At 45.1% G+C, this 20,686-nt stretch overlaps 1 protein-coding gene across 2 annotated transcripts in view; it reads left to right on the plus strand.

Annotated features, from left to right (window-relative positions):
- The first annotated feature begins 3,380 nt into the window (after positions 1 to 3,380).
- Pias1 (protein inhibitor of activated STAT 1) overlaps positions 3,381 to 20,686 on the plus strand; it is a 128,104-nt gene continuing 110,798 nt past the window's right edge. Inside the window, exon 1 of one of the 2 annotated variants that reach the window (XM_004662569.3) lies at positions 3,381 to 3,506. In XM_004662569.3, the coding sequence (XP_004662626.1) occupies positions 3,483 to 3,506 (24 nt within the window). In that variant the 5' untranslated portion in view covers positions 3,381 to 3,482. Of the gene's footprint in view, positions 3,507 to 3,578; positions 3,612 to 20,686 lie in introns of those variants that run through there. The other variant, XM_045160321.1, reaches the window with a different exon arrangement.

Below are 20,686 nucleotides of genomic sequence, written 5' to 3' on the forward strand. Positions count from 1 at the left end.
GCACACCAGGGCCTCCAGCCACTGCAAATGAACTCTAGACACGTGCGCCCCCTTGTGCATCTGGTTAACGTGGGTCTTGGGGAATCAAACCTGGGTCCTTTGGCTTTGCAGGCAAATGCCTTAACTGCTAAGCCATCCCTCCAGCCCTGCCTCTGATTCTTACATGTTCAAGGACAGAAAAACCAGAAACACACCTTGAACTTGTGTTTTAGTGGAGAGGGCTAAGGTGCAGAAACATTTGAAAGTTATTATCTAGGGGCTTAGGAGTGGCTAAAGGCTCTTGCTTGCAAAGCCTGCTAGAGCAGGGTTCAATCCTCCAATTCCCAGGTAAAGCTGGATGGGCATTTGTTTACTGTGGCAAGAGAGTCTGGTGTGCCACCTGTCCATGTGCAAATAAATAAAGCTTTTATCTAATAGACCAAAAATCAAGGAGTATTATACCACATGTTATAATAAAGAATAAATAAGAGCTGGAGAGATGGTTTAGCAGTTAAGGCATTTGCCTGCGAAGCCTAAGGACCCAGGTTCAGTTCCCCAGTACCCACAAAACCAGAAACACAAGGTGTAGTAACTCACATCTTTAATCCCAGCACTTGTGAGGCAGAGGTAGGAGGATCCATATTAAGTTCGAGGTTTAGTGAATTCCAGGTCAGCCTGAGCTACAGCGAGACCCTACCTTGAAAAGCCAATAAATAAATTTATTAATTAATAAAAAAAATTTAAAGATAAAGCCAAAGGGGCAAAAATCAGCTAAGAATATTGAAAAGAAGGCCCAGGGAGGGGACAGGAATGTCAGGATACTGTGATGTAGAAGAGAGTTCAGGGCAAAATATTTCAAGAGAAAGGAAAGCACGTCAACTGTTAGAAGCTCCCTCAGGTCAATTTAGATAAGACCTGAAGGGTTGGCCTTGGAAGCAAGATGCTTAGCAGTAATCTTGATAAGGGGTCTTGGGTAGGTGGAGAGGTCCCGTGATGTGAGGAGGCAGGAACAAGCACAATAGAAACAACTTTTTTTTTCTTTTTGGCTTATCGAGGGTAGGGTCTTGCTCTAGCCCAGGCTGACCTGGAATTCACTATGTAGTCTCTCGGGGTGGCCTCGAATTTACCTCTGCCTCCGAGTGCTGGGGTGCACCACCTCGCCCAGCTCAAGAAAGATGAAAAATCTTGGGAATTTGTGCTGCCGAAAACTTGAAAGCAGAGGGTAAGTTGCTAAGGGCAGTTTTGGAGGCAAGGGAGTTAAATTTTAGGTCAGAGGAACTGCCAAGTGTTTACATGCTGATGAGACTGATTCAATAAGAAATTCAAAAGTGATGCTGGAGGAAACTGTAAGGAGTCAAAGCTTTTTAGGAATGTGGGAGTAAAAAAGACGCCGGGTCACTGGTGGAGTCCAGGGATATTTTTCGTACTAATAACAAATGTTTCTATGCAGGTAAGAGACATATTGGCTGTTGTCTGTAGGAGGACAAGGCAAAGTTGATCACTAAAAGGTTGGGGTTTTGCAGGAAGTGTAGGAGGATTTTAGTAGGGAGAATACGAAAGAATCTTCAAGTCGACTTGAATATCAGTGTAGTGGGGCATTGAGGAGATGATGGAGTGGTTAAAGGTGCTTACTTGCAAAATTTGCCTGTCCCGGGTTGGATTCCTCAGTACTCCTGTAAAGGCCAGATGCACAATGTGGCGCCATATGTCTGGAGCTCGTTTTCAGTGGCAAGAAGCCCTGGCTCCCATCCTTGGAAAAAAAATAAAATTTGCTGTGCGTGGTGGCGCATACTTTTAATCTCAGCACTTGGTAGGCAGGGGTAGGAGGATTGCTGTGAGTTCGAGGCCACTCTGAGACCACATAGTGAGTTCCAGGTCAGCCTGGGCTAGTTGGAAACCCTACCTCGAAAAACTAAAATAAAAAGAAAAAAAATTGCAAGGGGAGAGACAGAGAGAGAGAGAGAATGAGAATGAGCGAGGGGATGGGCACGCCTGGGCCCCCAAGCCACTGCAAACAAAACTCCAGTCACATGCATCTCTGTGCAATTGGCTTTATGTGGGTACTGAGTAATTGAACCTGGGCCAGGAGGCTTTGCGAGTGTCTTTAACTGCTGAGCCATTTCTCCAGCCCTTTTATTTTATATTATTTTGGTTTTTCAAGGTAGGGTCTCAGTGTAGCCCAGGCTGACCTGGAATTCACTGTGTATTCTCAGGTTGGCCTTGAATTCACAGGCAATCCTCCTACCTTTGTCTTCCAAGTGCTGGGATTTTAAGGTGTGCCCTACCATGCCCGGCATCTCCAACCCTTTTAAAAAACTTTGCCAGGTGTGGTGGTATGGGCCTTTAATCCCAGCAGAGGGGGAACGATCGCCTTGAGTTCAAGGCCACCCTGATACTACATAGTGAATTCCAGGCCAGCCTGGGCTAAAGCAAGACCCCTACCTCGAAACAGTAACAAGAAGACATATTTGCAAGCAGAGAAAATGAGAGGAAAAATAAAAAATATTTAAAAAGTGAATCAGTGTATTGGAGAAAGGCTGTAGGATTAAGCAAACATTTAATTTTTTTTTTTTGTCTCTCATTGCGCCTTCATCACACATAATCTTTTCTGTAGTCTCTATAGAAACAAAGTAGTTAATGAATGGGTGTCAGCCGAACTTTGGCTTAGGACCACCCTGGGAAATTGTACCTGTTTGGGCAAGCCATTTTTTTTCTTTCTTTCTTTTTTTTCCTCATGAGGTTTGATTTCGGAAAATCTATTAGTGGGAATAACTTTTATTTTTTTCCCCTTCCCTACCTCACTGCGTTATCATGAGAATCTGACTCAACCTTAAAAAAAAAAAAAAAAAAAAAAAAAGATCCAACCATCCAAAGCTTTTAAAAATGAATGTAGCCGGTTGTTATTTTTAGCCCACACGTGGCCCGGGCAGGGTGCAGGTGCCGACGACATCTTGCTGATTGGGTGGGCGTTATTGTCTCGGTGACTAGTAGACAGGAGCGAGGCTTCGGACCAGGGTTCCGAGGACCGCGCAGGGGCGGAGCTCAGGCCCTTCCGGCATCCGCGCCCCTTCCCCGGAAGGCTCCGCCCACTCAGTACGGTGGGCGGGGCGCGGGGGCGGGAGAGCCCGAGGAGGGAATAACTGTCAAACCTCGGCCGCTTGGCGCCACTATTTAAATAGTGCGTGCCGCTCTCGCAGCCGTGCGTGCGCTGGGGGGGCGGGGCTGCGAAGTACCCGGAGCGTGCGGGCGGGGGTGTGTGTGTGTGTGTGTGTGTGTGTGTGAGAGAGAGAGAGAGAGAGAGAGAGAGAGGGAGAGAGGGGCGGCTGAGGGGCGGGGCCGAAGAGCGGGAGGAGGTGGGCGTGGCCTAGGGGGCGTGGCCAGCTAGAGGGCGGGAGGGAGGAGGGTTGAATGCTCGGAGGCTCTCTCACCCCCCTCCCGCCGCCGCCGCCGCCGCCGCCGCCGCTGCCGGCCAGCCTCTCTGCGCTTGCGCTGACAGACGCAAGATGGCGGACAGTGCGGAACTAAAGGTAAAGCGCAGCTCGAATTCACTTCTAATATTCGGCCGCCGAGACGGCGCCGCCGGGGCCGTCGCGGGGGAGGGGGCTTGGTGGAGGATGGGTCCGAGCCTGGAGGTGTGTGTGGGGGTGTCGGCCCTCGCCTGGCTCCACCGGGACTTGAGGGAGAGTTGTAGGTGGGGTGGGGGGAGAAGAAGCAGAAGCGCTCCTCAGTTTCGGCTTGGAGAGGAGGAGTGTAGGGTGTGTGTGTGTGTGTATGTGTGTGTGTGTGTGTTGGGGGGGGCCGCGGAGAGCCTGGCCGAGGCGGGCCCCGGGTGCTTCGGGGGTGTCGCGGGCAGCGCTGCCGGGTCGGTGCCCGGTTTGTTATTGTTGTGGGCGCCTGCGGAGGAGGGGGGGCCCGAGGGAGTGAGCGTGGACGGTAGGGGGCTGCCGCTGTCCCCGAGGCTCACCTTGGAGCCCCTCTCTCCCCCTCCATCCCCGTGGGGGAGCTGATGTGTGTGTGTAGGGGGGGATGAAGCGGGGTGTTCTCGTCCAGGATGGGGGGGAGAGAATTGGGAAAGCTCCCCGCCACCGCTTCCTCTTCCTCCTCCTCCTCCTCCTCCTCCTCTGCTGCGCTCCCGGGCTCCCTGTCAGGCGGCTTCTTGCCTCGAAGACCCCCCGGGAACTTGGCTCCGGCCGCCCCGCCCCTCCGTGGGTCCCTGGAGTCGATCTCTTCACCCCCACCCTCCTTCCATCACCATCACCATCATCATCATCATCACCTCCACCCCGCCCCGGACTCCCGCTCTGCCCGCTGGCCCGTATGTCAGTAAAGGCACCCCGGGGATGTGTGTGTGTGGGGGGGGGGTAAGGTTGCCCCGCTAGGGAGGAAGCGCGATCCCGGGAGTCTTCGGGGTGGGGATGCCCGGGGAAGGGAGGGGAGTGGGAATGGGTGGGAGAAGCGCTGGTAAAGTTTAGCGAGCCAGCCTCGGGGTTCCCGCGGCTGTCTGCCTCTGGGGTGGGATGGGACTCCTCCTCCACCTCCTGATTCTGGACCACCCGAGGGTGGTGGTAGTGGGGAGGGGAGCAGTCCCCTGGAAGAGTGTGTTTTTTGGAGCACCCCAGGGTGATGGTGGTAGTGGGAGGTGCAGTCCCCTGGAAGAGTGTTTTGTTTTTTTTTTTTTGGAGCACCCCAGGGTGATGATGGTGGTGGTGGGGGGGAACAGTTGCCTGGAAGAGTGTCTTTGGACCACCCCGTGGTGATGATGGTGTAGGAGGGAGCAGTTCCATGAAGTGTCTTTGGATCACCCCGGGTGATGATGGTGATGATGATGGTGTGTGGGGGGCAGCAGTCCCCTGGAAGAGTGTGTCTTTGGAAGCAGTGGTGGGATGCAGCTATCATCTCTTCCTCGCTGCTTTTGCTTTGGCTCGTGTGCATGCAGGGCGAGAGGAACCTTTGAAGGGGGGGGGGGGAATCCTCTGCACACACCATGATGGCGATGCTATATAGCTGGTGGAGGTGAATGGTTCGTGTTTATATCCCCCCGTTGTTGCCTTTTGTTTGTAGGGACATCTTGGCTGGCCATGTTGATTGGAACGAATTTCTACAACATCCCCCCCCCCCCCACTCCGCGTCCACCCCCAATCCTACTCCAACCTCCCAATAAATAAAACGTTCCTCTCAACTGTACCAATTACTCACGCCTCGCGAAATCAGATGAAAAGGGTGCCCCCTTTCCCCCGCGTTTTTTTTTTCTTCTTCCCACCCCAATCTTTTTACCTGATGGTGGCTTCTTTACCAAAGCGGATATAGATACCCACCACACAAGCCGTTGGGGGAGGGGGGTGGAACCCTTATGATTAGATTGTGACAAATGGGGGCTCCGCTTGAATAATTTTTGGTTTAGTAGCCTAGCAGTTCTTAACTAACAAATATTATATGGAAGCTCTGAACGCGATATTCTCTTCTCTGTGGCTTCCTGTGTGTGAACCAAACAGCTGGTTAGATCCCAACAGGGAACTGACATATCTCTGTAGAGTGGAGATTGGAATGAGAAATCTTAGAGGGGGGAGAGCTTTGAGAAATTATTTCTCATCATCAGTAGAAATTTAATTTTTTTTCTCCTTTATAAAGAAACAACTTTGAGAACAATCAAACCTACCAGGTTTGTTTTTGGGGGGAGTTTCTCAGTGGAAATAAAGCGAAAAATCCTTTCCCTTAATAACTTTGCAGAGTTAACATCCCAAGTGCATTAAGGTTTGTGTACAGATTTAGGTATTCGGCTTTGGATGTCATTCCTTTTACAGATTTACTTGTAATTGGTAAATTGTTTAAGACAGAGAAGGCTTGGGATGGATGGGTTTTTTCCCCCCTTAATCCCAGTTTCAAAACTACTGATTGAAATGAGAAAGCTTCAGGAATTTGAATATTTGAAAATAAGTAACTTTTGCAGGAAAAAATGCCCAGCTTAAACATGGGTCTTTTGTATAGTTTTTCCGTAATGCATTCGCTATGTTGCTGTCATCTTTGCCTTCAAATATTTATTTTGATAGGAGCCTATTTGAATGATAGCTAAAGATTTCTTTTATACGTGGACCATAGAGGAAAGCTGAAAAGCTTTTGGGGGCTATGTGGTCACTCTTGATGCTGTCCAAAGAAACTGGTATGGAAAGCACATGCTGGGAGATTTCCTTCTTTGTTCTTTCTCATTTTAAGAAAGTGCCTTTGGGGCTACATGAGATCCCTGGGGTGAGTCTTGTTAGGTAAAGTTTCTCTTCACAAAAATGAGCCAGTATCATACAAACACTGAACACTTGAGGGAAATACTATTTTTCTAAAATTGATTTCTTTTTCTTAAGTCCTCTCCAAAATCTACTTGAGTTGTTTTCCTCTTTTATGTTCCTGTTGTATAATTTTTCAAATTATAATAACTCTTTTGACATGTTGGTGTGTCATTGCCCGTGTCTGAGACTTTGAGGAGCTGTGATAAATGACTTCGCCTATGATAACTGTTAAAGTTTTTCTTAATATACTTCATTGTGGTTGGCTTTACTGTTCTTTTGGAGGAATGGGGGAGGTGATTTCAGGAACGCCTACCATAGTTATTTAAGAATGTGCATTTGATTTTTTTTTGTTGTTGTTCAGTAAAGTTTGGAAGATACTTAGAATATTTTCTTAGGGATTTTTTTTTTTGTCTGATTATTTGTATCTTTGGGAGATGAACAGCATACGTCCTACAAGGTAGGAAAAATCAGTTAGAAGTAAGAAAAACATTTAAAAAAAAGCTAATGGCAACTAGGTGCCCCTACCTGGAAGGCATTTACTCAGTCTAGTTTAAAGCCCACATTTCACTTTGCTATGGGTTGTATTCATAACTATTTTCCTAATGCCCCCTCTAGTGAATCCTTCTACACCTATAGCCATTCTGCAAAGATAGATGGGAAAGACAGGTCTGTGTGCCCTGTAGGAATAGTGCACAGTGCAGCACTTCAAGGTATCACCAATAAAAATTAGATTGTGAGTCATTCATATCAAAATGAGTTCTCCATGCGTGTTTGCTTATGAAAACTTTAACTTTTCATTAGGGAAATACCCATAAATGACACTTGTTAGAATTTGAAGAGTGAATATTTCACTATATTTAGACACTGAAAAGCAGGAGGGTGTGATGGCCAGATGATCTTGGTAGTTAGTAATCTTGACAGCTTCATGTACTTTCTCTTCAGTCCAGCCTCATCCCACATGCACTTGAGAGGCTGGGGTAGAAAGATTGGGAGTTCCAGGTCCCTAGCCTGGACTAATAAGACTGTCTCAAAATTAAACCAAATCCCAAACAGTAACAAAAGCACCCTAAACACATCAACCAAGGACCTTTTTTTTTTTTTTTTTTTTTTGAGGTAGGGTCTTTCTCTTTTACAGGTTAACCATGAACTCACTCTGTAGTCTCAGAGTGGCCTTGAACTCCAACCCCTGCCTCCTGAGTGCTGGGAGTAAAGGTGTGCGCCACCATTCCTGGCTTCTTTTTTGGTACCAGAAGCCACTTTGGAGTCCCCACTGGCCTAGAACTGACAATCCTCATGTCTCCCAGAACTCCCAGGTGCTGGCATCTCAGGCATGTACCACCACATTTATCTTCCAAAGTTACTTTTCCTTTGGTTTTTGGAGGTAGGGTTTCATTCTAGTCCAGGCTGACCTGGAATCCACTATGTAGTCTCAGGGTGGCCTCAAACTCACAATAATTCTCCTACCTCTTCCTCTCAAGTGCTGGTATTAAAGGCTAAATTACTTTAAAAAAAGTTTCTTGCCTTAAAACTCAGGCTAATTTATATTGCTTTTATTTATTTCATTTGAGAGAGAGGGAGAGAAATAGGCAAGTAGAGAGGGAATGGGCATCCCAGGGCTTCCAGCCACTGTAAACAAACTCCAGATGCATGCGCCCCTTTGTGCATTTGGCTAACATGGGTCCTGGGGAATCAAACTTGGGTCCTTTGGCTTTTCAGGCAAACGCCTTAACTGCTAAGCCATCTCTCCGGCGCCTATATATTGCTGTTTTAATTTTCACGAGGATCAGTGAGAGGGAAGAAGTTCATCATTTTAGCAGAGTAAATAATGGAACTCAGTGAGAAGAGAAGCCCTGCTTTCACCTGTCCTGCTGTATATGCTTATCAGTAAATTCTGTTGGTGATTTCTGCCTCTTTATTTTCAACAAATAACCACATCATTTTGATCTTTGTTGTGTAATTTGTCTGCTTTTATTTCAGATAGAGGCAAGTAAATCTGACAGTTTATTCATAGGTTTGATTTTAATCTCCATAACTTGCTTTTGTGAAATGCCACATTTTAGAAGCTTTTGTTTTATGTCACTTTTTGTGAACAGTATTTTAAAACAATTTGTAAAACACTTTAGCTTTTAAGATTTCATGTAATTGTTTTGAAATATTGCCTTCTTTTCCCCATGGTTTTCTCCTGGGTGATTGCATTGTCTTTCTTCAAAGACTGTCTTGTAATCCCCTTTAACTGAAGTGGTGTTTTGGTAACCAGTCCATAGCTGATTAACCTTGGGTTTCTCTTGGTGAACTCCCATCAGCATGCTGTGCCAGGGTCCTTGCTGCTGCGGCTCTTGAGTTCAGAATGTTTAGCAGCCTTTCTTGTTGGTAACTAGGGATCTAGGAAGAATTATCAGTGTCTCAGAAAAATGGAATTGTATGAATTTAATCCCAGTATTCCCCCCCATGGGATTTTTTTTAAAAAAGAATTTCTTTTTTTTTGAGGTAGGGTCTCACTTTAGCCCAGGCTGATCTGGAATCCATTATGTAGCCTCAAGGTGGCATAGAACTCACCACGATCCTCCTACCTCTGCCTCCCAACTGCTGGGATTAAAGTCATGCACCACCATGTCTGGCAAGAAATCCGTTGTTGTTTTTTTTTTTTAAGAGGGTAAGAAAATTGGCTTTTGTGTAGGAAATCTAATCAAACATTATTTATTTATTTATTGATAGAGAAAGAGGGGGAAGAAGAGATTGAGAATGGGCACCACTGCTAATGAACTCTAGACGCGTGCGCCCCCTTGTGCATTTGGCTAACGTGGATCCTGGGATATTGAACCTGGGTCCTTTGGCTTTGTAGGCAAATGCCTTAACTGCTAAGCCATCCCTCCAGCCACACTCCCTTTTTTTTTGAGGCAGAGTCTCACCCTAGCCCAGGCTGACCTGGAATTCACAGTGTAGTCTCAGAGTGGCCTTGAACTCATGACAATCCTCCTATCTTTGCCTCCGGAGGCATGTGCCACCAAGATCAGCAAGAAATCTGTTTTTTAAAAAATGTTTTATTTACTTAAAGTCAGGTAGAGAATGGACATACCAGGGCCTCAAGCCACTGCAAATGAACACTTGACGCATGTGGCAACATGTGCTTCTGGTTTATGTGGATAGTGGAGAATTGAACGTGGGTCCTTAGGCTTCCCAGGCAAGTGCCTTAACAGCTTAGCCATCTCTCTAGCCCAAGAAATCTGTTTTTTTTTTTTTTTATTTACTTATTTGAGAGTGACAGACACAGAGAGAAAGACAGATAGAGGGAGAGAGAGAGAATGGGCGCACCAGGGCTTCCACCCTCTGCAAACAAACTCCAGACGCGTGCGCCCCCTTGTGCATCTGGCTAACGTGGGACCTGGGGAACCGAGCCTCGAACCGGGGTCCTTAGGCTTCACAGGCAAGAGCTTAACCACTAAGCCATCTCTCCAGCCCAAGAAATCTGTTTTTTTAACACATGTTTTTTAAAATTAATTAATTGATTAATTTTGTTTTTTCAAGGTAGAGTCTCACTGTAGCTCAGGCTGACCTAGAATTCACTATGTAGTCTTAGGGTGGCCTCAAACTCATGGCCATCTGTCTATCTCTGTCTCCTGAGTGCTGGGATTAAAGGCGTGCACCACCACACCTGGCAAATTTATTTTTATTGACAACTTCCATAATTGTAGACAATATTTCATGGTAATTCCATTCCTCCCCCCACTTTCCCCTTTGAAACTCCACGCTATCATACCCTTCCCCTTCTCATAGCCCCTCCCCATCTCAATCAGTCTCTGTTTCATTTTGATACCATGATCTTTTCCTCTTATTATGATGGTCTTGTGTAGGTAGTGTCAGGCACTGTGAGGTCATGGATATCCAGGCCATTTTGTGTCTGGAGGAGCGTGTTATAAGGAGTCCTACCCTTCATTTGGCTCTTACACTCTTTCTGCCACCTCTTCCACAATAGATCCTGAGCCTTGGAAGATGTGATAGAGATATTTCAGTGCTAGGCACCCCTCTGTCACTTCTCATCACCATGATGTCTTCTGAATGATCCCAATGTCACTGCCATCTGAAAAGAGAAGCTTCTCTAGCAAGAAGTGAGAATAGCATTAATATATGGGTATGAACATTAAGAGAAGTGCTTACTGGGCAGTTTGGTGAGCATAGTATATACATTTAGTCAGATACCAGCAAATGTAACACCCATAGGGCTCATGAGTACCCTGTTGTAGGTTTTTAGTATCAGGGATGTATTCCATCCTATGGAGCAATCCTTCAGTCCAATTAGAGAGAATGGTTGGTTTCCCCTATAACAGACACACCACTATTACACCCGTTAGCTCATTTGGCTTGGCTGGCCAAATTTAAGGCTTGCAGTGTCCACTGTTGAGTATCTCCACTGTTGATTTCTCTCTCCCCCATTGAACTGCATGCAGCGTAGCTTTTTCCAGCTTTCTGTCAGCTGATCTACATGGAGGAGTTTTTCAGCTCAGCTCCAGCAGGATTTCTCAGTGACCTTTCAGCCCAAGTATGTGGCTTTCTTGGTTTCTGGTGACTTGAACCTGGGTCTTAGGCTTCACAGGCAAGTGCCTTAACCACTAAGCCATCTCTCCAGCCCTTATTTTTGTTTTTTTTGAGGTAGGGTCTCATTCTTGCCCAGGCTGACCTGGAATTCATTATGTTCTCACTGTATTCTCAGGGTGGCCGTGAACACACAGCTTCTCATACCTCTGCCTTCCAGGTGCTGGGGTTGAAGGCATGCACCATCACGCCTGGCCAGTTGTCTTTTTTTTTTTTTTTCTTTTGAGGTGGGTTTCTCTCTACTCTAACTCAGGCTGACCTGGAACTTACCATGTCTCAGGGTGACCTTGAACTCCTGGTGATCCTCCTACCTGTGCCTCCAGAGTGCTGGGATTAAAGGTGTGTACCATTACCAGATTTTTTTTCTCCTTAAATGATTCACTGAGTTTATGGCTTCTTGCATGAGCATGGGTCATAGGCAACTTACCATTGGCTAGACCACAGAAGAAAATGCTACCCCTTTCCCTAGCAACGGTTAACTCCCACATAAGGGTGGGCCATCATGAGCCCCTCCTCCATCTGCAAGGGAACATTGACAGGCCCAATATTGTTCAAGTAAGAATAGCTGCTAGGGTACAACAGCTATGTTGCATCCAGAAGACAGTGTTCCTCAACACTCCTCCCCATCTATGCCCACATTTCCCCCTGCTCTCTTTCATGATGTTCCCTGAGTCTTGGAGGGTCATCTAGGTGCCACATTTAGGGTGAGCACTCAACAGTCTCTCATTGGGCACTTTGACTCTGCAGTAATTGCTGCCTGTTGCAAAAAGAAGTTTCTGTGACCAAAGCTGAGAGCAGAACTAACCTATGGGCATACACAGTTTCTTTTCTGTGTGTGTATGTAGTATGTACGGTGTGATGTGTGTGGTATGTGTATCTGGGTGCCCTGTGCACACACGCAGAGTCCAGAGGTGAATGTCAGGTTCGCTTCTGTTGCTCAGCTGCGTGTTTCCTTGAGACATTCTCTCACTGAACCTGAAGTTGCCATTTTGTTGTTGGTGCTTGTACGTAATGCTGTACGTGCGTTATGTATGCCTTTTGCTGTGCCGAATATTGGGTGTTCCACTCCATCACCCTTCCACCCCGTTCTTGTTTTGAGCTGGAGTCTCTTACTGATACTGGAGCTTGCTGCTTTCAAAAGCCTGGGTCATTCCTTGGCTCCTGCTCCCGTTTATGGGACTGGGAGTACAGGTACCTGTAGCCATGCCTGAGTGTTCGCTTAGGTTCTGGCAATTTGGGCAGGAAGTGCCCTTAACTGCTGAGCCACAATTCCATTCCCACAGCTGCCTTTTTCTCTGCTGAGATTGGCTGATGAGTGAGCCCCAGCAATTCTTAGGACTCTGCCCCACTCAAGACTGGGGTTACAGGCATGCATGACCACAAGCTTCTGATGAACACTAATATTTCTTTGGCAGGCAGTTTGACAGCTACAATATATAAGCAAAACCACAGTAGTAGCTTAGCTCCTAGGGCCTCTGCAGTTGATAGTACTGGTTGCGTTTCCTCCTGTGCCGAGGGTATCAAATCCAGGTAGAAAGCAAAAAGCAGTTGCTGCTCCTTTACCAGATATTCCACTGATGCAGGTTTGAACACAGCTTGCCTTGCAGACAAATTGTGTAGGCAACAGCCTATATTGTTTCAGGGCTCCTTCTTTAATTAATTAATTATTTGGGGGTGGAGGGAGAAAAGGAGGAGGGCAAAATGGGCTCACCAGGGCCTCTAGCCACTGAAAACAAACTCCAGATGCATGCACTACCGTATGCATCTGGCTTAAGTGGGTCCTGGGGAATCCAACCTGGGTCCTTTGGCTTTTCAGGCAAGTGCCTTAACCACTAAGCCATTTCTCCAGTTCTATTTTTTTTTTAGATTAATTGCAAGCAAAGTGAGACAGAGGAACAGGTGCGGCGGCCCCCAGGAGACAGCCATTGGACATGAACTCCAGATGTATGTGTCACTTGGTGCATCTGGCTTTTAAGTGGGTACTTAGGAATCGAACCTGGATAGTTAGGCTTCGCAGGCAAGGTCCTCAACCGCTGAGCCATTATCTCTCCAGCTCCCTTTTTTAATTTTAATACTTTGACAAATAGCCTTGTAAGAACTCTACAAATTTTTATTATGAATATATGCAAAAATGAGAATTAGCTGTGCCAGGGCTTATTGCCACTGTCAACAAGCTCCAGACATGTACCTTTTTTTGTATCTGGCTTTACTTCTGCACTGGGGAATCAAACCCAGAGCCTTCAGACTTTGTGGGCAAGTACCTTTAACTGCTGAGCCATCCCTCCTAGCCTTAAATAAATATATTAACCTGACATAATTTTTGTGCTTTAGAGAGTAATGCTTATGGTTTTGCGATTTAAATGTAAGTGAAGTAAATAATTTTTGGTTAATTCATTGCTTTACTATTACTTTTGTTTCTTTAATATGTCAGATAAGATTACTAAATGATGGCATAGATAGATTATCAAATAGAAGAAACAGGGCTGGAGAGATGGCTTTGTGGTTAAGGTGCATGCCTGAAGCCTAAGGACCCGGGTGCTATTCTCCTCTAGTCCCACGTAAGCCAGATGCACATAGTGGCACATGCATCTGGAGTTCATTTGCAGTGGCTAGAGGCACTGGTATGCCCATTCTCCCCCTTGGTCTCTCTGTCTGTAATAAATAAATAAAAATAAATCTTTTAAAATGGAAGAAACACTGCTTCTGAATCAGAACATTTGATAAAGAATGAAAGATTATGAAATACTTAATTTTAAGTGTTATTTTGGAGATAAATACTTACTTGTCAGTTCTTTTTAAGATATATTTTATTTATTTATTTATTTGGGGGGGGGAGAGAATGGATGCACCAGGGTCTGTAGCCATTGCAAACAAACTCCAGGTGCGGGCATCTCCTTGTGCATTTAGATTACATGGGTTCTGGAGAATCAAACCCGGATTCTTTTGGCTTTGCAGACAAATGCCTTATTTACTAAGCCATCTCTCCAGCTCACTTGTCAGTTCTTAACTGGTATGTTAAAATTGTAGTGAACATTAAGGTAGAGGAAGTAGAAGTGTGAAAAGGTGTTCTCATTTAAAACAAACAAACAAACATTTATTTAAGTATTTGAGACAGAGAAAGAGGCAGAGAGACAGGAAGAAGGAGAGAATGGTTGTGGCAGGTCCTCCAACCACTTCAAATGAACTCCAGATGTCTGCACCCCCTTGTGCATCTGGTTTATGTGGGTCCTGGAGAATTGAGTCAGGATCCTTTGGTTTTGCAGGCAAACGCCTTAACTGCTAAGCCATCTTTCCAGCCTTCCCCTTTCTGTTTCTTTGAGGTAGGGTCTCTCTGTAGTCCATGCTGACCTGGAATTCACTATGTAATCTCAGGGCAATCCTCCTACTTCTGCCTCCCAAGTGTTGGGATTAAAGATGTGTACCACCATGCCTGGCTTGTTGTGATTTAAAAAAATATGTGTTGTGTGTGACTTTGTGCATCTATCTGGCTTACATGAGTCCTGGGGAATCAAAACGGGGTCCTTGGGCTTCGCAGGCAAACGCCTTAACTGCTAAGCCATTTCCCCAGCCCCCTGTTTTTTAATCTCAGTGTTGCCATGGTTTTAAATTGATAGGTGATGCTGTTTTAAGGAGCTGCCTGCAGAAAGGTTACATAGACTATGAAAATATTTTTGTTTCAGAATAGAACCTTTATTGGTTAAGCCAGTTAATAAATGCATATGTAAATTATGTTAGTATTGTTTTTTTTTGGGGGGGGGTTGACTGGGCACTGTGTAGATCTGGCTTCCTGAGAGCTGGGACGACAGGTGTGTACTACTGTCCTAGTGAGAATGCTGTCTGAAATCTGAAAAGTGCTGTTCTGTACAAGAAGCAGTTGATGAAATTGAAGTTTAGAAGTAGATCAAATTTGAATTTGTGTCAGGTTTTATTTTACTGATTTGAGACAGAGAAATAGGCAGGTAGAGATAAAGAGAGAGTGAGTGAGTGTGCCAGGATCTCCAGGTACTGCAAACTCCAGATGCATGTGGCTTACATGGGTCACAGGGAATTGAACCTAGGTTCTTTGGCTTTGTAGGCAAACACCTTAACCACTAAGCCATCTCTCTAGCCTTTTTTTTTTTTTTTTTTTTCTAAGGTAGGGTCTCTTGCTCAGTCTGACCTAGAATTCACTATGTAGTCTCAGTGTGGCCTTGAACTGCGTAAAATTTTTATTTCATTTTATTTATTTATTTGAGAGAGAACTAGAGAAAGAGGTAGGTAGGTAGAATGGGCGTGCCAGGGCCCTTAGCTTCTGCAAACTCCATATGCATGCACCATCTTATGCAGTTGGCTTACGTGGATACTGGAGAATTGAACCTGGGTCCTTTGCCTTTGCCAGTAAGCACCTTTACTGCTAAACCATCTCTCTAGTCCCCCCCCCCCCCCTTTTTTTTGGAGTTTTAAAGTGCTTAGTTGTCCTTCATTCTAGAGTTTTAGTTCAGATGACCCATAGTTTATAACTTGAAGATGCTAGGAAAGTGATGTAGTCAGTGTGGCACTTAAAAACAAAAACAAAAAAACTTACTTGAGAAAAAAGGAAGAGGCAGATAGACAAAAGGGCCTACCAGGTCCTCCAGCCTCCGCAAATGACCTCTAGACGCGTGCGCCACTTTGTGCATCTTTGCTTATGTGGTACTGGAAACCTGGGTTTGCAGACAGTGCTTCAACCACTAAGCCATCTCTGCAGCCCCAGTGTTGCACATTTTTGCTGTAGATCTTTTCGCTGTCCTGGTGTGTAGCTGAGGCAGAAAACTGCGAAGGTGAGTGGATTTAGGTGCATTAAACACTTAGTTTTCACTTTCTAAAGGGTTATCAGGATGACGATATTTAGTTTCTTTTTTTTCTTCAAAATTTTTTTTAATTACTAACAACTTCCATGATTATAAAAAATATCCCATGGTAATATCCTCTCTCCCTTCACTTTCCCCTTTGAAACTCCATTCTCTATCATATCTCCTTCCCTTCTCAATCAGTCTCTCAATTTGGTGTCATGATTTTTTCCTCCTATTGTGATGGTCTTGTGTAGGTAGTGTCAGGCACTGTGAGGTCATGGATATATATTCAGGCCGTTTTGTTTGAGGCGCATCTCTGGTACATACGACCTCTGAGCTTCCTGCTCCTGATGTGTGTGGCCCCTTACACCTTGGGAACTGCTTTTGATTCCCTCTGCTTCTGGTTCCACTGGTGGTGTCACGTGAAATGATAATTTGAGGGAAACCTCAAAATTTTCTGGTAAGCTTTCATTGTTTACCATAAACTTCTAAAATGCATCGAAGTGAAGAAACCATGTTTTTATTCTTTTCTTTTTTCTTAGATGAGTAAATAAAGTAAGCCTCTGACCATGAACTAGTAACACTCAGCAGTAGCTCTTCTGGCTCTCGGTAATGTCCATCACTTCTGCCTTGCTGTTCTCTGCTTTCAGTTTCTCCTTTCTTTGTTAATTTCACCCAAACATTTCTTTCTTCCTGTCACTCCTAGCTTTCCATGTTAAAACAGGAAAGAGTCTTACCTCCAGTCTGGTACTTAGGACTTTTTATAAAACTTTGATATCAGTCTGCTCACCTTGTGTTTTTCCTCAGGTACATAGCAGAAGTCTTACGTAAGGCAGGAGTTGTTCTTTTCTTTTTCTTTTTCTTTTTTGGGTGGTGGGGGGAAGGGGGATTGAGGTAGGGTCTCTAGCGCAGGCTGACCTGGAATTCACTATGTAGTCTCAGGGTGGCCTTGAACTCCTACCTCTACCTCCTTAGAGCTGGTATTAAAGGCATGTGCCACCACACCTGTCTTTTCTTTCTTTTTTAATCATTTTTATTTATTTATTTGTAGATAGAGGGATGGAGAGGGAGAATGGGCATGCCAGGGCCTCCAGCCACTGCAAATGAACTCCAGATGGAAGCACTATGTTGTGCGTCTGGCTATTGTGGGACCTGGAGAATCAAACCAGGATCCTTAGGCTTCACAGGCAAGTGCCTTAACCGCTTAGCCGTCTCTCCAGCCCACTTTTTAAAAAATTTTATCGTTTTTTTTTTTTTTTTTTAAAGCAGGGTCTCATTGTAGCTGAATTTTATCTGGAGCTCCTTCTGTACCCTGCGCTGGCCCTGGTTTCACAGTAATCCCTTCACTCAGCCTCCCCAGGGCAGGAGGCACCGTGCAAGTCTTCTTTGCTTCCCTTTACTGACTAGTGTTCTATTTCTACTCCAACCCTTCCCTATCCAGTAGGTGCATAGTATGTTTGCCAGGCTAACAAATTATGTTACTACTTGTTTCTGTCAGGAATGGGGTTTGGTGTTCCTATCTATTGTGGTGGTCTTAAATTGGAAGCGGGTTTACACAGGGTCTAATCTTAACTCTACCCCCCCCATACTTAGATTAACTTGAATAACATTAAATCCATGATTATTTAGTTAGTTTTGGTTTTTCTAGGGAGGGTTTCATTCTAGCCCAGGCAGACCTGGAATTCACTATGTAGTCTCAGGGTGCCCTTGAGCTAATGGTAATCCTCACAAAATGCCTGGAAAATTACATTGTAAGCAGTTCTACCCTTCCCTTGGCTCTTGCATTCTTTCTGCCACCTCTTCTGCAATGGACCCTGAGCCTTGGAAGGTGTGATAGAAATGTCTTAGTGCTGAACACTCCTCTGTCACTTCTCAGTACTATGGTGCCTTTAGAATTTTTAATTTTTGTTTATTATTATTTATTTGAGAGAGAGAAAAAGAGGTAGAGAGAGAGAGAGAATGGGCACACCAGGGCCTCCAGCCACACTGCAAACAAACTTCAGATGCATGCGCCACCTTGTGCATCTGGCTTACGTGGGTACTGGAGAATCGAGCTTTGAGCCGGGGTTCTTAGGCTTCACAGGCAAGCACTTAACCACTAAGTGATCTCTCCAGCCCTGTGGTGCCTTTTGAGTCATCCCAGAGGTCACTGCCATCTGAAAATAGAACCTTCTCTAACCAAAAGTGAGATGAGCATTAATATATGGGTGTGAACATTAAGAGACATGTTTACCTGTTTACCTGGGCAGTTTGGTGAACATAATACGTACATTTAGCCAGACACTTGCAGACGTTACACCAACAGGCCTCATGACTTTCCCCGTCATAGATTTTCAGTATTAGGCATGTATTTCCTCTGGTGGAGTGGGCCTCAAGTCCAATTAGATAACAGGATAATTATTGTTCTTTTGTTTTTGGGGAGGTAGGTTTTTTTTTTTTTTTTGGTTGAGGCAAGCCCAACAGACTGGCCTGGTTTTTTTGGAGCACATGTGTGAAGATTGAGAGTTGGTGCATTGGGCCTCTCGCCACTGCAAACTCCAGATGCATGTGCCCCTTTATGCGCATGTGCAACATTACCCACTGTGTTACCTCATCTAGCTTATGTGGATCCTGGAGAGTTGAACAGGAGTCCTTTGCAGTCAAGCACTTAACTTCTAAGTCACCTCTCCAGACCTTTAATTTTTCAAAACCATTTTAATGTATGCATTTGCAAGTAGAGGGATAGAAGAGAGAGAGAGACGTTGGACATGCCAGGGCTTCCAGCTGCTCTAAACAAACTCCAGGTGCATGTGCCGCTTAGTGCATCTGGCTTTATGCAGGTACTGGGGAATCAAACCTGGGTCCTTAGGCTTCTCAGGCAAGTCCCTTCCTTAACCACTCTCCAGCCCCAACTTTTTTTTTTAATCGACAGCTTCCATAATTATAGACAATAAACAATTGTAATTCCCTCCTCCAACACCTGGAATTCACTATGTAGTATCAGGGTGGCCTTGAGCTCACATCCATCCTCCTACCTCTGCCTGCAGAGTGCTAGGTTTATAAAGGTGTGCTCCACCACTCCCAGTCCTTTTATTTATCATGAGTTTTTACTTTTTTCTATCTTTTTATTCATTTATTTTATTTGAGAGATAAAGAGAGAGAATGGGTGCACACAGGGCCTCTAGCCACTGCAAATAAACTCTAGATGCATGTGCCACTTTGTGCATCTGGCTTTATGTGGGTACTGGGGAATTGAACTTGGGTGGTTAGGCTTTGCAGACAAGTGCTTCAACTAGTGAGCCATCTCTCTAGCCCACAAAGTGCTTTTGCATTTGAGTTTCTGAATGTGAGCAAGCTTGCTAGCTGTATGGCATTGTGCTTAAGATAGAATTTGACATGCAACCTTGGGCTTTATATGAATTTAAAGTCTTTATTTCAAAAAATATTTTAATGCTGGGCGTGGTGGTGCACGCCTTTAATCTCAGCATTTGGGAGGCAGAGGTAGGAGGATCGCCCTGAGTTTAAGGCCACTCTGAGATTACATAGTGAGTTTCAAGTCAGCCTGAGCTAGATTGAGACCCTACCTCAAAAACAAAACAAAACAAAAATTTATTTGTAAGCAAAGAGGAGTGGGGAGAGAATGGACATGGGTGAGCCAGGGCCACTGACCACTATAAACTAACTTTATTTTCAAAGTATCTCTCCAAAAGATATTACTTATTTATTTATTTATTGACAACTTCCATATTTGTAGACAATAACCCATGGCAATTCCCTCCCTTCCCCCACTTTCCCTGATACTCTATTTTTTTTTAAATTATTTTAAGGTATTCTATTTGTGTTAATTAATTTTGTTTGTTTTTTAAGGCCTACTTTCCCTCTAGCCCAGGCTGACCTGGAACTCATCTTGTTGCCTTAAGTTAGCCTCAAACACACAGTGGTCCCCCTACCTCAGCCTCTGGCATGCTGCTTCTAACGGTATGCCACCATGCCTGGCCTGTTTCTTTTTAGTCAAGACATGTGTCTGGAGTTCACTTGCAGTTGCTGGATACCCAGGCATACCCATTCTCTCTCTCTCTTGGTGTGCCTCTTTCTCTCCCTCTCTCAAGTAAAATAAATAAACATTTAAAAAGTTTTTTTGTTCATTTTTATTTATTTATTTGAGAGTCACAGACCGAGAGAGAGAATGGGCACACCAGGGCCTTCATCCACTGCAAACGAACTCCAGACATGTGCACTCCCTTGTGCATCTGGCTAATGTGGGTCCTGAGGAATCAAGCCTTGAACTGGGGGGATCCTTAGGCTTCACAGGCACATGCTTAACTGCTAAGCCCTCTCTCCAGCCCTAAATACATATATACATACATACATACATACATATATCCATGCATATACATTTTGGTTTTTCAAGGTAGGATCTCACTCTAGCCCAGGCTGACCTGGAATTCACTATGTAGTTTCAGGGTGGCCTCGAATTCATGGCTCTCCTACCTCTGCCTCCTGAGTGCTGGGATTAAAGGTGTGCACCACCACACCTGGCATAAATAAATATGTTTTTAAAAAGGCAGAGGAAAGCTGGTATGGTGGCTTATGCCTTTACTCCTAGCACTGGGGAGGCAGAGGTAGGAGGATTGCCATGAGTTTGAGGCTACCCTGAGACTACATAGTGAATTCCAGGTCAGCCTGAGGTAGACTGGGGGGGGGGGGGAGGGCAGTGGAGGGCTGGAGGATGGCTTAGCAGTTAAGGTGCTTGCCTCCAAAGCCTAACATCCCCAGTTTGATACTCAGTTCCCACATACAAGCTAGGTGTACAAAGCAGCACATGCTTCTGGAGTTCATTTGCAGCACCTGGAGGTCCTGGTATGTCCATTCTGTGTTTCTATTCTGTGCCACTCTGTTTAAAATTTTTTTTTTTTAAAGGCAACAAGCTGGGTGCCCTAGTGCACACCTTTAAGCCCAGCACTCTGGAGGCAGAGGGAGGAGGACCACCGTGAATTTGAGGCCACCCTGAGACTAGAGTGAGACCCTACCTCAAGAAACCAAACACAC

Source organism: Jaculus jaculus, chromosome 10 (assembly GCF_020740685.1).
Source record: "Jaculus jaculus isolate mJacJac1 chromosome 10, mJacJac1.mat.Y.cur, whole genome shotgun sequence".
NCBI lineage: Eukaryota > Metazoa > Chordata > Mammalia > Rodentia > Dipodidae > Jaculus > Jaculus jaculus.